The sequence below is a fragment of the Simochromis diagramma genome, unplaced genomic scaffold (assembly GCF_900408965.1).
Source record: "Simochromis diagramma unplaced genomic scaffold, fSimDia1.1 OVJJ01000321.1, whole genome shotgun sequence".
Taxonomy (NCBI): Eukaryota; Metazoa; Chordata; class Actinopteri; order Cichliformes; family Cichlidae; genus Simochromis; species Simochromis diagramma.
The window spans coordinates 14,267,468-14,285,811 of record NW_024386772.1 but is presented as its reverse complement, the minus strand read 5'-3'; the positions used below and the strand labels follow the sequence as shown (position 1 = coordinate 14,285,811).

Genomic DNA, 18,344 nt, shown 5'->3' with positions numbered 1-18,344 from the left:
AACCCACAAAGACAAAAGGAGAACATGCTTGTGCCACACAGCAAGGCCCCATCAGGCCTCTTTGTTCCAAACGTTCACACCCGTCTCGCTGTGAGGTGACAGAGCTAACTACCACGCTGCCTAATCATAATGACTCCACAGCCGACAGAAAAACTTTGAATTAAATATGGCAGCGGCGGGCCTGTGCTTCTTCTTACACAGTGCCCTGGTGTATATTAAGCTCTCTTTAATGCACTTACAGTGCTCTCTTTTTATTATGCTAATGAGTTTATGAAGCCACTGGGCGGTGATTTGCCTTTCCTTGTTAATTGCAGTGAAAAATCAATGAGCCATTACTAACGTCACTTTGTTGAGCCTCTGAACTGCCTTGAGTCAGATAAAATATCTAAAAGCATGCTAGGATGCTTAATGTTTTAGCGAGGCGTGTTATACACATAGATGTATACCTGAGCAGCACAAGCGTCTTTAAAACACAGGCCAATTTTAAAAGTCAATATTTTTTTAAGGCATTTGGCTGATGTTCAAAAAGAAATGAAAGCCAAACAATTAAAGAAAACGGAGAACACACTAATGAGCTACCAAGCTTTATTCTTCTCTTTATCTGCTCTGTGGGGGTTACACCTCAAGTTCAACAATTGGTAAAGTGTAAAGAGGGGAGGAACAGAAAGATGGATAGAGAATACGAGAGGTTCATCCTCTCATGCTGTTTTGAAGTATTTCTCTTTGAAAAGTCAGAATGGACAGCTCACGCGGACTGATGCAACAACTTGGCAATGTCTTTGGCTTTTTCAGACAGCGCTGCTGAGCAAATACGATGGGCAATCATTCACAAAAGCTGCGTGTATCCAGTTTCACAGCAAAGTTCAGTATTTTAAGTCTGGTAGAAGAACTTTAAAACAGAATGCTTCAATAAATACCTTATACATTAGCACCTTATATATCTGACAAAAAAAATGTTTGGGTTTTTGTTTTCCCACTTTCTTTTTATAGAGAATTTAATTCAAAAGGAGAAACAGGAGGAAGAGCTTACCAATCATGCAGTAACATGCCATCATCCTACTATACATACCAATTATTGTTTGAACTCTCATTTCATAGAAAACAAAGGACATGATTGCCAGGATGTCTCGCTGCCTTTTTAATAAGCAACTGAACTTTTCAAGAGATAAAAGATATTATATTTTATATGCAAATGAGTTTGTCTTTTTGTTTGTTTCCCACTGAATCAGATTCTGCTCATTTATCAAATGAGGAAGCAGCTTGCCAGCTTAATGCAAACAGTTCTTTAATGCATCAAAAGCACTGTCAAAAACACTTAAGATCTGTCTCACAGCAACTTTCTTTCAGTGAGACAATATTTATATTGTCTCAATATACACTTGGTAATTTACATAGCAGCTTACTGCTATAGAGAAAAAAAAAATCCTTAACCACTTAGACGCTGTTATCTAAGTGTTAGGAGACACTGCAGTGAAGCTGCAAATTATTCACTGATAAACCTGTGAAATACATCAGATAATCACAAGAAAATAAGTTCAGCTTCAAACGCTAGCCCTATCTGTTTGTATGCACTTTCTATATGCTGGTCAGTCAGATCACTGAATTAATTTCCATTCATACTAGCCTGATCATGTATCACTCCAGACAGGAAGCAGATCAAAACTGAGGGGTTTTAAAAATCTGTATTGTATTTAGACAAACCTACAAAGCAGACTGACAGCTCTTCATTGTGTCGTACTGCAAATTATACACTGAACAAAAAAAAGGAATAAATAAGCCTAGCTGATGTAGGGGAGGTCACAATTTACCACAACTGAAGCCAAGACTAGACTAGAACCAAGAACCCACTTAAGAAATAGACCATGTAAAACTGATCAACATCAGTCTTAAAAAAAACAAAAGAAACAATCCCCAATAAGAACTATAATGGGATCCCCATGTATGATAATATAGGCAGAGATCATAATCACTAACTCCTGATGCACACACAGGTCTTTTATTTTGGAAGCAAGCCTGAAGTATGACAGAAACCGCTCAGTTCAGAAAAGAGAAACGAGGGTTACCCCTAGCAGGCGTTCAAGGGGAAAGTGTTAAGATACTTAAGCCAGGCAACACCCACAATTGCTGTGCAAGCCATTTTGCAACCTACTACCATCCCTGCTCCACCTTTCATTCTCAGGCAGTGTTGTATCTGTTCCCATTGATGCCTGTTCTGTTCTGTGTTGTCAGTCTTGCTGCGGCTCTCCTCACCACAAGATTTCCATGCAGGGAGACAGATGCCTTCCTGGGCCCAGAAAGCCACACAGCCATGCCACCAAAAATAAATTAACAGATGGAAATATCAGCTTAAAACAAAAAAACAAACAAAAAAAGTGTAGGTGTCCCGACTGAAAGAAAGTAAACCATGAAAATGCATAAAAAATAACTTTAAAAAATGTTTTAAGGAATCCTTAAAATATACATATACTCCAATTATACATTATACATCAGGGGTCGGCAACCCTGGGCACGCGAAGGGTTAACTGATGGCACGACCATAGCTAGACTGGCCACCAATGATTTTTTTTTTTTTTTTTAGTAACGGTATAAACAATGAAAGATGGTGGATTGGCCAGATGCTGGCAGATGTGTAAAAATAACTCAGTTGTTTGGTGGTGGCTATGGCGAAGCTGCCACAAGAGGCCAGGTGGATGAGGGAAAGGTGAGGCAGGAGGAGGAGAGACCCGAGGCGGCCGCTGGTCCGAGTTTCAGGTGAACTGAACTTCAGGTAAGAAGTTATGACCTGCAGTCTATCTGGGTCAGATATAAACCAAGTTTAGGTGGAGTTTATTTTCGTTGTGCTGAGTTTTTACAATCAGTTACAATAACTTGTACTGCGTACTAGCTAGCATGACAGAGTTTCTATACAGCTGGGTGGATGCTTTGATTTTACTGATGTTGAACTTTACTTTATTCATAAGGTTTGTTAGTAGAGTTGCCAACCGTGCCGTAAAAAACGTAATCGTCCCGTATTCAGAGAAAATATCACGCGTTTCGTATTGAGGTGAAAAGGAACACAGTTTGTCCTGTACTTCAACTACAATGAAAAAGACACAAAGCTGGATTTATTCTGTGTTTTTACGGTGTCAGCTGCCTCTTCTTCTCTCATTCAATCTTGAAACTGATCAATGATCAGCTGATCGGTATTTCTGACGCAAGTCCCGTTTCTCCTTTATCGCCCACTTTGCGCCAGAAAGAGGAAACCAGCGGATGTCGCGCTAAACAACAGCAGCGCGTTTAAGCTTGATCAGCTGTTGTTAGAATGTATTTAATACTAATTTCTAGTATCAGCTGATGTTTGCTGGAGACACAGCTGTAAAAGCTGCTGGTCATGATGTCTGTTTGGATATGTGGTCAAGAGATGTCCTTACTGAATCATCAGAGCTGAACAGGTGATGGAGAAACAGGTTTAACTTTTAGGTGACATGAATGAGTTGAAGGGAAGTTATGAACTGTTTATGGCTTTTCCTATAATACCTGGTGGGCCGGTCTCTAGTCAAAATGCCCGGGCCGATTTTTTTGTCCCAGTCAGCCCTGGGCACGACACGCAGTGAATTAATCTGAGACGGTGCGTTAAAAAAATAAATGGCCGGGCCAGCGGTGCACATCGCAAATTAGCTCGCATAGACACATTAGTTGTGCCGCTTCTTAATGACAGTATCTTAGCTAACAACCCCAACTACCAGATTCAACTTGTAATTGGCTAAAAATCACTTAGCCTACTGGTGAGAGGGACGTTGCTAGCTGTCAGTTTTTTCAAGCGATGTTGAAATTTCCACATTCCGACACTTCAAATGCTTCAGGAGCTCTCCGCTCAGCGCAGTAACTGTTAATATAGAGCGTTATTAAATTTATTGCTAATGCAATTATATGGCACACTGACTTCTGAGGAAATTTTAGATGGCACTCGTCACCAAAAAGGTTACCTACCCCTGTTATACATATACTCCAACACAATTAGACCTTGTAGGTCATCTTCATTGACAATACCTGTGATGATCTTTAACAGGTGTAGAACTGGGTTTGTCCTTAAACAGATCCATTGTTAAACTGTCATCAGAACAGCCACTCAGCTCCCCCGTCACCCAGTCGGGCAGGCTTCTAACACCGTGCTCCACACTCAGGCTGCTCAGTGGCTCATCAAAGTAGATGGACTAGAAATTAAAATTAAGTACAAGGTTCAGAAGATGAAGGTTCGGTTGGCTAGTTATAAACTCTCTGTTTAAACAATCCACTGCAATAGTGCATATAAAGTACCAGTCAAAGGTTTGGACACACTCACTCATTGAAATGAATGGGTGACAGTTTTCAAACTTTCTGAAGTGGTTAAAACCAGTTGTCAATACAGGAAAATATACGACTTGTTGAAGCAGTAACTCTTACCATGTATGTAGGAAGTGTTTTAAGGCTTCCTGGCTCTGGTTTGCTGGTGAAAGGCCCATCCAGGACCCCTCTTTTGAGCATCTGAAGGAGCAAACGGGCATACATGTTGCGGTTCTTGCGACCAATCAGACCTGAACCACATGTGGCTGGGTCGCACAGCTTCTTTATCCATTGGGCACAGCGCTGACGCTCTGAGAAGACAAGGAGAGAAAGGATCACTAACCATGATGTAATAACTTTTTTTTTTTTTGCAATAGCGTTTATACATCACTATTATATTTAATCATTAGTAATTATTCAACTTTGGCTCTCTCTCATTGCTTGCCTTTTGTCCTGTCTCTCGTCTTTCCCCTCAACCCCCAACTAGTTGCAGCTGGAGGCATCGTTCTTTTAAAAGGGAGGTTTTCCTTCCCACTACCAAATGTGGCTGCTCACAGGGGACGGCTGATTGTTGGGGTTTCTTTTTTATATTGTAAGTCCTTTATATTACAATGTAAGCACCTTGAGGTGACTGCTGATATTAATTAGTGATGCATAAATAAAATGGAATTGAAAACTGAATGACATGACTAACATATCAGATACAGGGTAGTGTGGAGGCTATAACCATTCACAGCTGTCATTCGGTGCAAATTCACAACAACAAAAGCGGGTTACGGGTTGTTAGTCTAGGGCTGTTTGTACTTGGGGTGACTGTGGCTCAGATATTATAAGCAGATTGTCTGGCGAGCTGATGGTATGATCCCTAACTCTGTCATTCCACAGGTCGAAGACTCCTTGGAAGAAAAACTCAACCCTAGCTTTTACCCGTGTCTAAATGCTTAAAGCATTCACACACATTCACGCTCGTATGGATGCTTTAAAGCATTTAGACATAGATAAAAGCCCCGTATGACTGTGTGTGTTATTGGGTGACTGAGACTTGTAGTTGTAAGCACCTTGAGCAGAATTAAATTCAAAAGAATGACTATTCAAGTACCAATCCATTTACCATTTAAACCCGGGTTTGAAGCGTAATGCATAGGAAATAACGGCTCACCTGTCTTGCTTGGGTGTTTGAGGACATATGGCTTCATGTCCAGCAGAAAATGGTCAAACTCAGTGTCCAGTCTCTCCGATGACAGCTCATATTTGCTCATGGTGATCTATATGGAGTATGCAAGTGAAAAAAGACACTAACAACGAGTACGCTGTGCTGCTTTGTTGACAAACACTACATATATTAACATTAGTTAAACAGTGATCCAAAGCGGAAACCTTACGACACATGGCAGCATGCTAACATTAACTAAAATAACCAGCATATTTAAAAAACCCAAACTCTAATTATTAGCTACTTGACTGGGACTCGAGCAGTGCATTAGCAAACATGTTGCAAATACCGTTAGCCGAGCTAAAGCGAGCAAACGTAACGCTCGTCCTTTCCTCTCTTACGGTTTCGTTTGGCTTTCACGAGCAGAACGAGAACGTGCTAAAACAGGGCACACTGTTAATGAACATGTAAAAATTTAACCAAAAAGCGGCGTTCCCTGAGCACTGATTCCGCCGCTCAAAACGGTTCAAAACTTTAGCGTCCTCCAGCTACGCAACATCCGTTTTCCGCAGACATGCAGCGTCTCCATGTTGCCATAGAAACACGTCTCCTTTGCGTCCGTAAACGTACATAAGTATGTGTACATATTTGTTCCTGGCATTTTACAGCTTAATAAGTTTATTCAATTATTTATATGCAGCTCGTGGTCTCTGGTTTGCTCACACCTTTATTTTCCAGCTTGTTTTAAGATACGTCTATAAAGTCTATTCTTAAAGGAGATTTTTTGCCTGTGGCATGAATGAATATATATATATTTAATAAACATCAGGCCGAGTGGTATCAAATGCAGTCAAATCTTTCTCCACTGTAGCCACGGATGTATCAGATCTAGCTCAAGTCCACACGATGGCGCTAAACGCCCGCAGTTTTATTTGCATTCAGTAAGTGATGGACGTTTCCTTCAAGTGATCCTCGTATGTTTTTCTTACTCCAGTGTAAAAAGGAGCAGAATAGTAAAGCCATTTCCTAGCTTTTTTTCCCTTTTGTTTTGTTTTTATTTAGCACTGGTGAAACTTTTCAGAATCCCAGCTGATGGTATAGAGTCGTTTCTAACAAGTACAGCAAATAAGGAAATAGTTGGGTGCTTACAGAAAATCTAATCCATAGAGAGTGCACTTTGCGCATTCTTTTGGGGATAATTAAATATAGTTGACCCATTCTGATGTACCATTAGTGGGCATATGTTTGTAGGGTTAGGGTTAGGGTGTCTTCCAACACATAATAAAATACACCTTTTGCTTCTTTAATTTCTTTGCATATATTATGCAAGAATCGCCTCTGATTAATCGTGCGCTGAACTTGGAGTGAAATATTCCCACGGTACGTGAAGGCGGGCTTCTCCGACGTCACTCCGAATGAAAAAGAAGCGCTCAGCTGTGGTCCAGGCAGAGGGAAGGCGTGCGGTCCGTCTACAGCAGGCAAAGCTCCAGCACTTGCCCAGAGCTGTGAAGAGACAGGGATAATCACTCAAAAGAAATCGGTCGGGACAACACAAACTTGATTGTGTAGTTTTTGTTTTTAATTTGGGGTTTTTCCTCATCCCCCTTCCCCAATTATGGCTGACCATCTTTTACATTATAATGATTCAGCTGGGGTTGGGAACAGATTCGCCCGCAAAGGTGCTTTGCGGCAGAAAAACGTGCATGAAGTGAAAAATCACAAGTTTACTGCGAGATTTTTCAAGCAGCCGACGTTCTGCAGTCACTGTACAGACTTCATTTGGTAAGTGTCACTCATGCACACACACAGCGTAATATCCTCGGTCACTGCCATTTGCAGTGTTCAAGTTCAATGTACCTGTGGCATTTTGTAGTAAAGCTTTCATCGAATTTAATGCATGTAATTAACTAGTTTTAATCAATATGGAATAAAGCGAATCCAATTTGCTTAGCTTTCCCCGTCTTTTTGTTGCAGGGGCTTTGGGAAACAAGGATTTCAATGCCAAGGTAAACCACCTGCATGTCTGCACTGATGCATTTTTTGGTGGAGCCATAGACTCAGTATATAGGCACACACCCCTTAACTGACAGTCACAATTTGCCTGAAGAGACAAGTTAAGCGCAATACAGCCACTTCAGCATTAGCAGTTGCGCAATAGTGATCGTTTGAGGTATAGTAGTATGAAGAGAATTTTTTTTTTTTTTTTTATATAAAAACAGCCTGGAAAGTAAACACTTTAAACATAAAAAGGTTTATTTTTGTCAAAGAGCACATCTGCAAGCAAGAAAGCAGAAGTTAGTATTTGCAGATCAGTAACTTTGAACTGTTTAGAGTATTTCAAACATTAAACATTTAGATTTCATATCCTGGACAACCATTTCAATGGTCAGCATTTTCCAAGTTTTGTTTGAAATAAGCATGAGCATATCTTTGCGTGTACTCCCATGCCAAACAGTTCAGCGGGTTAGCTCTGTGCAGGCCGTTCGACACCTTCCATGCCATTGGGAGGATAATCCGGAGTGTATCTGGTTTTGCTTTGGACATACCTTCCTCTCTGGTAGCTGCTTCTGGACCGGACAATATATCTTGAAGGATGTGGGTTATGAAAGATCGGTTGATAACCTCTTGACGGAGCCATGACACTCTGGTAAACCTTGACCCTTGAGGGAACCTGGACCCACGGGGGGCTGAACACTGCATTTTGTGGCCGGGGGAACATCTTATTAAATTTAAGCTTCCTGCCTCCAAAGAACTTCGAAAAAGCAGGAACCCCCCCTCCAAGACTGAGAGAAAGGCTGGGCTCATACGTTACTCGGAGAGGATGGCTTCACTGATGTGAAGGTTTGCCCACTTGCAGACCCCTTGCTCATGTAATCGGCTCGGTCGTATCCTTCGACAGCATTAGTGCCAGGACCAGTACTTTGAGGAGGCTGGGAGTTTTCAGAGGGATACCGAAATACTTCCTCAAACACAAGACTGGGTTTCTTTCTTGAACGATAGCTATATCCACTGGAGATTGTGCCGGCGTCCTGGCCTGGGTAATCAAAACCTGAATCAGCCACCCCATTACCATTGCTCACTGGTTCAGGCTGCCAGGACTCATAGCTGCGAGGTGCCACAGCCTGAAAGGTTGAGGATGAAGCAGGCTCATAGTATGCAGTTTGACCAGTGCTTGTCGAGAGGGGCATAGTGCTTGTATAAAAAAAAAAAAAAATGACGCAGAGCGAGGCATTACAGCAGCTAGTTTGGGCTTTGCTGGGTTAGCTACCTCAGAGCTGGACTTTAAAGGGAATAGGAGTGGCTCATTAAGGTTTACTAGCCCCCATTGTCTTGTCTCACCATTAACAAGTCCCTCTATCTTTGGTGCGATTTGTGGGTTCGCTTGTTTTTGTTGAGTCTGCTGCTGTTTAGTCGAACGTTTGTTATAGCTTTTGTACACAAATCCAGCCTGCTGGTTACCCTGATCAGAGGTCAAAATGTCATCATCTCCATCATCCACTAGGTCACGTCGCTCTGCTTTATTTGGATACATATATCCATATCTATGCCCATAGCCTGTAAAGTGAGAGAAAGTTTATATAGAAACTGCAGAGTTTAGGCTTAATGTCAAAATTGAGAAAAGCAACTACATTTTATAGTTTGTGAACCGCCATTACTATCAAATAGTAAAGAAATACAGGAAACCCTGTAAGATAGCCAGACGATGCCATCAGATTAAAGTCTCATTTAGAGGTAACTGGAATAAATTGTCCTAACATCAACAAAACATACCAGAAAATGAGTCCAAGAGCCATGGCTGTTAGCTGAGAAGCAGTAACCTGTACTCCTCAGACAATATGGCTTAAAGGCAAGCAGATTAGATCTAGGACCTGAGTGCAACCTCTGTCCTGTACAATACATCCCTCTGTGCTACTTTTCTATACCAGCACTCCAGTTCTTCATTAACAAAGACCACTTTCAGCTGCTGCTCACGTGGCAATTAGTGGTCAGGTTGTTAACAGGAGTGGCAGCTGAACAGCACCACCCTCTGTGTGGGTGTCAAACGTCACCCTTGTAAACATGTTTCCAGTATAGACAGAACTATTCTGTTTATTTGGAAAACACTGAGCGTCTTTCTTTCTTTTTTTCTTTTTCACTGACCGAGAACTTTGTGTCTCTTGAGTCAGGTTGCAATATATTCCCTGAAATCAACACCCCCGTGGCCCGCCGTCTTTGCCAGTTTTAGATTTCTCTCTTAGATATCCAACACTGTGGCAACAGGGCGATGAAGGAGGGAGACAAAGATATTACAGTAGGAGCAAAGTTTAATAGTTATTACAGGGGTCAAAGAAAACTTAAGTCACCAATTGGGTTGCTTAACAATAAAGAAAATAATACCAGGAGTCGACCAGTGGAGACATCAGCACACTCTGACGTAAGAAGTGCCCAGGCTGCTGTGCACTAAGCAGAGTGGCAATCTCTGCTTAGTGCAGTCATCCAACTATAGTACTAAAGTGTTGTAATGGCTCAATCAGTACCTCGGTGTTTAAGTACCTTATTTCCCAAGGGATTTACTGTAGCAGATGTTATTTTGGTGTAGATTTTACACCAGACGCCCTTCCTGGCAAAAACCCTCCCATTTATCCAGACTTGGGCCCGGCACTGGGAGCATACTAGCTTGTGACCCCTGAGGCTGGGTTTTGTGTCTCTGCCCTGCCTCAAACCATGGATCTTAATCACTGCACCACAGAATCACTTCCAGTACTCCTGGATGTAAATAACATAAGGATGAAAGAGTGGGGGAAAAAAACGTCTGCAGTGATCAATGATAGAACATTTCATGTCTATTCAGTTAAACCGGCGTGATAATAAAATGAGCTGTGATGAATGGTTAAGTGTACCAACTTTAACATAGTTTGTGTTGATATTTTTGCACCAAACTTACTGAGTCATTTTGCAGAGTCATGCAAGAAGATCTGCGTGCTCCTTGTCCTACATCTGCACAGCCACGCCTGACCTTTACATTTTCTAATCACTAACTCAGACGTCCCATTCCATTTTAAGAGGCTATAGTAGATGGGAATGTTATGTGCATGAACATTCATATATATACATGGTGTGCACGGGCTGAGCTGTCTGCTTGCAGTGCTAATTGTCAGTGAGGAGTGAATGCATCTTGGAGGAGGCTGACAGAAACACGTTCTCGGATACAGAAAGACTGTGTTTTTGAAAGTGTCCAAGCGAGACAAGCTTTGCTTTTTGAGAACTAAAAATATGATGGTTATTACGTGGAACACTAAAATGGACAGTTGAGATACATTTTTGTTCAAATATTGATTCCTTTAAGTTTTAAATCGAGGCACCAGTTCTTTTTTTCTCCCTTTGGTAGTGCAGACTCATGCACAGAGCTCCAGAAGGGAATCTCTGTGGAGCTGTTTCTCTGAGGCAGGCATGTAAAGTCACATACTTGTGCTCCTACAACACTGGCAGTCATTGTGATGCTCGTATCTATGCTGGCTAAAGGTGACATGTGTTACTGACATAGCACTCAGCCTCTGAGAGTTAATAGAAAGGTGATGTAGCAGAACTCCTGGAATCCTTCATCTTTATCCTTTTCCCAGCGTGGCTGATAGTTTATGGTTTCGTAGGCGCGGGCAGATTAACGGCTGCCTAGAGCTTCCAGATAACATTTTTTTTTCTTAATAATTCTCCTGTGATTACCCATCCTTACCACACAGTGGCAAATCCTGTCAAAGTATGGTTATGGCAAAATAAATGTTTTTATTACTGAAGTGATCTGTGTAGGTGTGGGACTAAACCCCTGCAGCTCCCAGTGTGGTGACTGTTTATTGCTAAGCATAACAAAGGTAATGTTGTTTGAGGTTATCGCGCAATGCATTTTTTTTTTCATTTCATTAATGCAGAATGAATCACTCATAAAAAGATTATAAGTGATACCTTTTTTGCTGAGCAACCTCGTATCTACTTGTGTTTTCCTGAACACGCACGTTCACTGTAACCTACTTTATTTAAGGCCACCATAGGAACACTCAGGATGTGACTCACCTAAAACACCTTGTTATTTACAAAGCGCTCTTTACGATGCGCTGTACAGGGCAGTGGTTAGTGTACGTGGAAAATGCTGTGATGGAGAAACATCAGCACTGATACATCCTGTCAGATGGGCGCGCTGAGTTAAATTCGGCACACCAACACCATTATACACTCAACCTAGACGTCACTACCCCGTACCTTCTCTCCCTCTCCTGTTGTGCTCATTTGTGTTTACGTATTCCCATTCTATTTTTTTCATAAATTTATTGTGTTGGGGGGAAAAAAACTGATTTTGGCAGAATGTAATATACACGAACTGGCCACTTTATTAGTTACACCTTGCTATTAGTGAGTTGGTTTGACCTTGACAGCTTCGTAGTTTTCATGTGGCTTAGATTTAAGGTGCCTGAAACATTCCTCAGAGATTTTGGTCCATATTGATAAGACAGCATCACACGCTGTTGGTGCTCTACTGAATTGAGATCTGGTGGCTGTGGAAGCCATTGGTGTACAGTGAACTCACTGTCATGTTCAGTTAATCAGTTTGAGATAACTTGATGAGTTGCTGTGTGACATGTTGCTTGCTGGAAGCAACCATCAGAAAATGGGCACACTGTGGTCATAAAAGGAAGGATATGATCTGCAGTAAAACTCATTAGGATGTGGTGTTTAAACGATACTCAATTGGCACTAAGGGGCTCAGAGCATGCCGAGAAAATACCCCCACCCTATTAAACCACCACCAATCTGAATCGATGAGAGAAGTAAGGATGAATAATAATAATAATAATGGATTGGATTTATATAGCGCTTTTCTAGGCACCCAAAGCGCTTTACAATGCCACTATTCATTCACTCTCACATTCACACACTGGTGGAGGCAAGCTACAGTTGTAGCCACAGCTGCCCTGGGGCAAACTGACAGAAGCGAGGCTGCCATATCGCGCCATCGGCCCCTCTGGCCAACACCAGTAGGCAAGTAGGGTAAAGTGTCTTGCCCAAGGACACAACGACCAGGATAGAGAGCCCAGGGATCGAACTGGCGACCTTCCGGTTACAGATGCGATTCCCAACCCCCTGAGCCACGGTCGCCCCATGCTTACATGTTACTTGCACTTGTTGCTGTAGCCCAAATCTGCTTCAAGGTGTGATGTGTTGTGCGTTGAGAGTTGCTCTTCTGCATTCTTTGGTTGTAACGAGTGATTATTTGAGTTACCGTTGCCTTCCTATCAGCTTGAAGCAGTCTAACCATTCTCTTCTCTGACCTCTGACACGAACAATGAATTTTCACCCAGAGAACTTCCGCTCACTCATATTCATATTCTTTCTTTTTCCATCATTCTCTGTAAAACGCTAGAGATGGTTTTATGGGGAAATCCCTGCACATCAGCAGTTTCTGAAATACTCGGGCCATGCCAATTTCACCTCAGTCACCTTTCACTCAAATTGTGTTCACTTAAATCACCTTGCTTTTCCATTCGGATGATCAGTTTGAACTTCAGCAGGTCCTCTCGACTTACACTGAGTTACTGGCATGTGACGGGCTGATTAAATATTTGCTTAAACAAGCAGTTGAACAGTCACTAGGTGTCTAATAACGTGGCCAGTGAGCATATGTATCTGAGTATACTCCGGTAAATATTGTATCCACAAGTAATGCTAAAGATAAAACCAAATGCAATCTCAATTACTTTTTTGGGACAGTATGCTGCGCCTATGCGTGTTCTCAGATTTTGAGTTAAAGTATATATATAATATATAAAGCGTGTCTATTATTAGTTTCTTTGTACTGTTCTTCCTTATTTGCCCTTATACAATGTTCTCTGCTGCTACTTATATATAGAAAACACTGTTTGTGCCTACGGCAAACAAACAGCTGAAATTATGCTTTAGTCACAGGTCACACACGTTCTTTACCCCAGATGGTAAAAATTGCATTTATGCATCAAGGGAATTAATCAGATAAAGCTGCAGAGTGAAAACCAGCTGTCTTGTTTAAAGTATGATCTGGTCCATTTAACATATTCAGTAATGTGAGTGCACTTGTTGATAGATAATGCAGAAATACATAAGAGGCTGTTTTGCTGCATTAGTGCATAGCATACAAGCGGACGGGCGTTGGAAATGACGTGACGAATGTTTGTGCGTCTGCTTGGATTGAAAAAAATGTATTAAACATGAAGACATCAGCATCGAAATGTGACTTGGACACAGCCCCGATGTCTCGGTGTTAAACAGTTTCTTCTGTTCCCTGAACTTTCCAACACGAGATCGTCTCATTGAAAGCGGTCCTCTGTGTGAACAAGTGTGCATCAGCTTGTTGGATCACTTGCCACCGTGGCGCAGGCTCTGCTACCCCTTCTTGCCTCCCCCCCCCACCTACTCCTCATCCTTTGAAGTCGTGGAAATGACTGTGCCATCTGGAGAGTTGAGGAGCCATGTTTGGAAGGAGAGCACCATGTCTGGACAGGCAGTTGGAAGAAGAAGAAAAAGAGAAAGAAGCGGTAACAGTGTAGAAAGGGTGGAAGGAAGCTAAAAAGGAGGCAAAGGTGAAGGCATAAGTGCAACACTAAATAAACACAGGAAGATGTGTAATTGTGTGGGTGGAAGTGTGAGGGTGAAGAGATGGTTAAGTCAAAGAGGCCCTTTACACATTTTGGCTTCTTGCTGTTGAGCTTTGGCAACGATAGAGCAAACAGTGTGACTACTCAGAGCAGATGAAAGGGAGCAGAGCGAAAACAGGGGTGCACAATATGCCTGCGCGGTGACTGACTGTAGCCTGCGGCCAAGTTACATCCAAGTAGCGCTGTCTCAAGTGCAGAAGTTGTTATTAATTAACAACATATTACCTGTTCTAGCTGATATTGCAGCAGGTGTTGTGAGCGGAAATTATATATCCTTTCATTTTAAATTGTTTTGACAATTTGCATCCACGGAGTTGTAGGAAAGTGTGCACAGCTACTTTGTCTTTGTTGTTAGATCAAGAAATGGCAAATTAACATTTAGCACAATCATACTGTTGGAAATGTGACAAATATCAGTCAGATACCTCCCAGATACCAGTACTACTACTTTAGCAATGCCTAAGAGGTGCTTAGTAAGGATCCCTTAGGCAACATGTTTACATGAGTTTTATGTAAATTTTAGATTCATTTGAATGACATATTTTAACATAAGTAATATAATAAGCTTCATTTGACACATATTTATCAAGTACCTATTAAGTAATGTTATGTATTTTAAAAAAAATCTGATCAATGATCTTGCATTGATTGTCCACCAGAGCGCCCCCTGGTGGTCAATCAATGCAAGATCAACACTCGTGTCATAGTTGGGGTGAGATTTCTCCAATATCTTCTTTATTTTTTTTTTTCACTTTTCGTTCATTCATTAGTCTTTATGAATGCCACTACCAACAGCTAATATCAAATGGATAATATCAGCTGATTGCATTGGCATGCTGGTAAACCAATCAGGCTCTGCAACCATCCACCTACATGCCTTCTTTGTTTGAAAGATGACCAAAAATAGTCAACAATAATGATGAGTAAAAAAAAACATATAACTTTGTATTTAATGTTAAAGTTAGAGTAAGCAAAAGAGACGAGTCACGTGTTCTTTGAAATCTTTCCACACATCCTGTTCTTTTTGTGCTTGTCTTTTTTCCCTAAATGATAGAAAGATGCTAAAAATTTGAACCAAGTGTTGTTGGCAATCTTCCTGTAAACTGTTTGGCTATCAGGGGAACTATATCACCTTATGTTTGGTAAACCTGCATTTAACTAGAAAGCAAAGATAGCAAAAGACAAAATTCGAGCTTCATACAAGAGAAAAATGTGTGAGTTTGCCTTAAAAAGTGACTTGCGCCTGACCCACAGCTAGATAACTTTGAAGTCATTGTCTGTGCATAAAGCCGGTGTAGCGATTTACACATTCACCTGACAAGGAAAGATCTCCACTTTAAAACAGAAATCACTTTGGGGTTGCGTCAGGATGCAATGCAGAGCTAGCTTCTGAGGTGACCCCTTGTGAATAAGGGAGCAGCTGAAAGCAGCTTTCAGTCTGTGCATAAAGAATTGATTTTATGCATTGATCTCCAAAAGCAACATTCCTCCCATTTATATCCACTGCTTTCCTTAGAAAGGCGTGCATGTTGCTTTGTCTGATCTCCATGTTGTCTGTAGCGCTTTACTTTCATGGTGGTGTCTCCATAATAGCAACCAGTGTGGCTTTTGTTGTGATTGGAATACATTTGCATACCGACTGCATCCAGTTTGCCCACTCTCAGTCCCGACCCGGCGACTGTTTTACTTCTCATCAAGGGATAATATCGTTTTCACTTTGTCAGATGAGCGCACTGGATGTGGGTTCCTCCACCACTCAGTTGGTACATTTGCTACCCCTGTGGGCAACACGTATGTGTCAGTTAGCAATACGAGGGCCGATATGCCTCCAAAGAGACCGCCGTGATGGTGTAGGTGTAGAGCCAATCAGTTCCTCAGCTCTGAACGGAGCTGTGGACCTCATTAACCAATCAAGGAGCAGAAGCGTGGGGGCGTTGGAACATGACGGAGAGAGCTGCGCGGCTCCTGATGGGGAGCCCCAAAACAATAAACATCTTACACAACAGCAGGCTGAGACGCAGCGCTGCTCCTCTTAAGCTGTTGAGATCTGAAGGGGCCTCCTGCCCCACTCTGCTTGGCGTGTGAAGATGGCCTAAATATGTTAATTCATTAAATCATGTTTTTGGTTGCTCTACAAAAAGCACCCAAGCTTTGTTGCTTCACTCTGATATATATATTTTCTTTTTGGAAACATCCCTGTGGGTGTTGTATTTACTCTGTCACATTGGCATGAAATAAAACTGAAAGTTTGGGTCCTTATTTAAGTATTTAGAATTACAAGATAGTGAGGAGTCTCCATTATGAGCTTTGACCTGTCATGAATTCTAAAAAGTTAAGTTGGAAAAAAGAGAAATGCAAAATAAAAAAGAGAAAGAAGTCATTCTGTTGTATATTATACCTTGAGCTATTTGAAAAGAATTTTTTTTTTTTTTTTTTTTTTTTTTTTTTTTACAGCCAACACTTTTTTTTTTCGTTTTGCTCCCAGATGAATAACAAAGTGAAACGCTAAATCAGGGAGAGCATCCAAGTTTCACTTCAAATGTCTGACGAAACTATTTGGCAACCGAAATTTCTCAAGTAGTTCCTTGATTGACATCAAAATCCCACAGCAGGCCTTTCAGTTTCACTTCAAACTTGATTTAAGCCATCGCTTCACAGTTATCAAGCTTGAAGAAAAGAGAGTATCTGCTTGGGGCTAATTAGAATAGTTGAATGTGGAGAAATCACGGAAACATTCTTTTAATATATCAGCGATTTTAAAAAACCCTCTTTCAGCTCAATGGCATTAATTACACCAAGAGTGGAAGCTTAGCTGGCCTGGATAATTATGTGTAATTCTGTCTCTGCTTCACAGTCAAAAATGCCCAGTCTCCCCCCCACTATTGAATACCGGGTCTCTCTGTTGCCACCGCCCTCCTTCATTTTCCCGCTGTCTGTCTGTCTCCCTTTCCTATCTCCCACCTTCTCGCTCAACCACTGTAGCAACAAAGTGGGCCATTTCCATTTTGTTATCATGGTAACGGCTCCTCTGGGCAGTGTCGATGTGCGTTTTATGTTATCTGATTGCATCTGCGCTCGATGATTAACCCCTCACCCCTCAGTCTTGTACTGTATATTCAAATGATTAAAGCAATGACATGGCAGAGCTTTTCATAAAAAGGCATCTGTGGTATTTATAGCAAATTTTATAGCAAATTTGCCTTACAGCAAAATGTCACATAGTCAAATAGTATGAATCATATTATCTTAGAGCAGGTAGTGTTTTCAATTTCAGCAGATTTCGCAGTGCTATTTATGGGTTTCAAAGGTCATTAAAGTCTCACACTGTCAAATATATTGGTTGTTACTGTTCTGGGGGGAATTGGTAGCTTGTCAAATTGAATTGTAGGGCCTTAACAGCCATGCCCAGAAGGCTTTTTTAATCTGTGCGCCAGTTAGCACCCCTAAATACAGAGGGTTGTGAGACTTTCTTCTGTTTCACTGTTAAGAGGATTGCCAAAGTGTGCGTTCTAGACAAAGAGCTCTCATTAAAACTCTGCGACATAGAGAGAAGAGGATGAGGAGGAGAGAGGATTGGGAGTGAGAAGGAATAGATGATGACGGGAAAGTGTTTTAAGTTTCAACTTGACTGTGATTCTCCTCCTACAAGGCGGTGATGATGTTTGTTTTTTTTATTTGAAGCAGCCACAGTCAAATAGACATTGATTGAATTCGATGAAAATTCTATCAATGCAAACTTTGAACGCAAAATGAAATTAAAGTATGTTCATCAGCCATTAGGTACTCACTAGGTATACCTTGCTAATATCTGTTGGACCCCATTTACCTTAATTCTTCGTGGCACAGATTCAACAAGGTGCTGAAAACATTCCAGAGATTTGACATGATGGCATCACACAGATGCTACAGATTCGTCTGCTGTACATACTGAGAATCTCCTGTTCCAACACATCCCAAAAGGACAGTTTGAGAAACCAGTTTGAGATGATTTGAGCTTTATGACTGCTAGAAGATGGGCACGGTGTGATCATAAAAGGATGGATATGATCTGTAACAATACTCGGGTAGGTTGTAGTGTTTAAATGATGCTTAGTTGGTACTAAAAGGCCCAGAGTGTGCCAAGAAAATAACCCCTACACTGTTACACCATCAGCAGCAGCTTGAACCCCAGGATGGATCCCACTCTTAACTGACAGAAGTGATACCTAGTGTGGTCTTCTGCTGTTGTAGCT

At 41.5% G+C, this 18,344-nt stretch overlaps 2 protein-coding genes across 10 annotated transcripts in view; one reads left to right on the top strand and one right to left on the bottom strand.

The window, feature by feature from the left end:
* cep112 (centrosomal protein 112) overlaps nt 1-6,861 on the bottom strand; it is a 122,911-nt gene extending 116,050 nt beyond the window's left edge. For 6 of the 8 annotated variants that reach the window (XM_040051023.1, XM_040051053.1, XM_040051061.1 and 3 more), the window contains exons 1-4: nt 6,748-6,861; nt 5,462-5,567; nt 4,423-4,613; nt 4,030-4,193 (exon numbers count right to left, since the gene is read on the bottom strand). In XM_040051023.1, the coding sequence (XP_039906957.1) occupies nt 4,030-4,193; nt 4,423-4,613; nt 5,462-5,561 (455 nt within the window). In that variant the 5' untranslated portion in view covers nt 5,562-5,567; nt 6,748-6,861. Of the gene's footprint in view, nt 1-4,029; nt 4,194-4,422; nt 4,614-5,461; nt 5,568-5,804; nt 6,085-6,747 lie in introns of those variants that run through there. The other 2 variants (XM_040051037.1, XM_040051031.1) reach the window with 2 other exon arrangements.
* A 90-nt stretch (nt 6,862-6,951) lies between these two features.
* The window catches only part of prkcab (protein kinase C, alpha, b), a 120,437-nt gene continuing 109,044 nt past the window's right edge, over nt 6,952-18,344 (top strand). For both annotated transcript variants that reach the window (XM_040051104.1, XM_040051100.1), the window contains exons 1-2: nt 6,952-7,237; nt 7,430-7,461. In XM_040051104.1, coding sequence (XP_039907038.1) covers nt 7,071-7,237; nt 7,430-7,461 — 199 coding nt within the window. In that variant the 5' untranslated portion in view covers nt 6,952-7,070. The remainder of the gene's footprint in view (nt 7,238-7,429; nt 7,462-18,344) is intronic.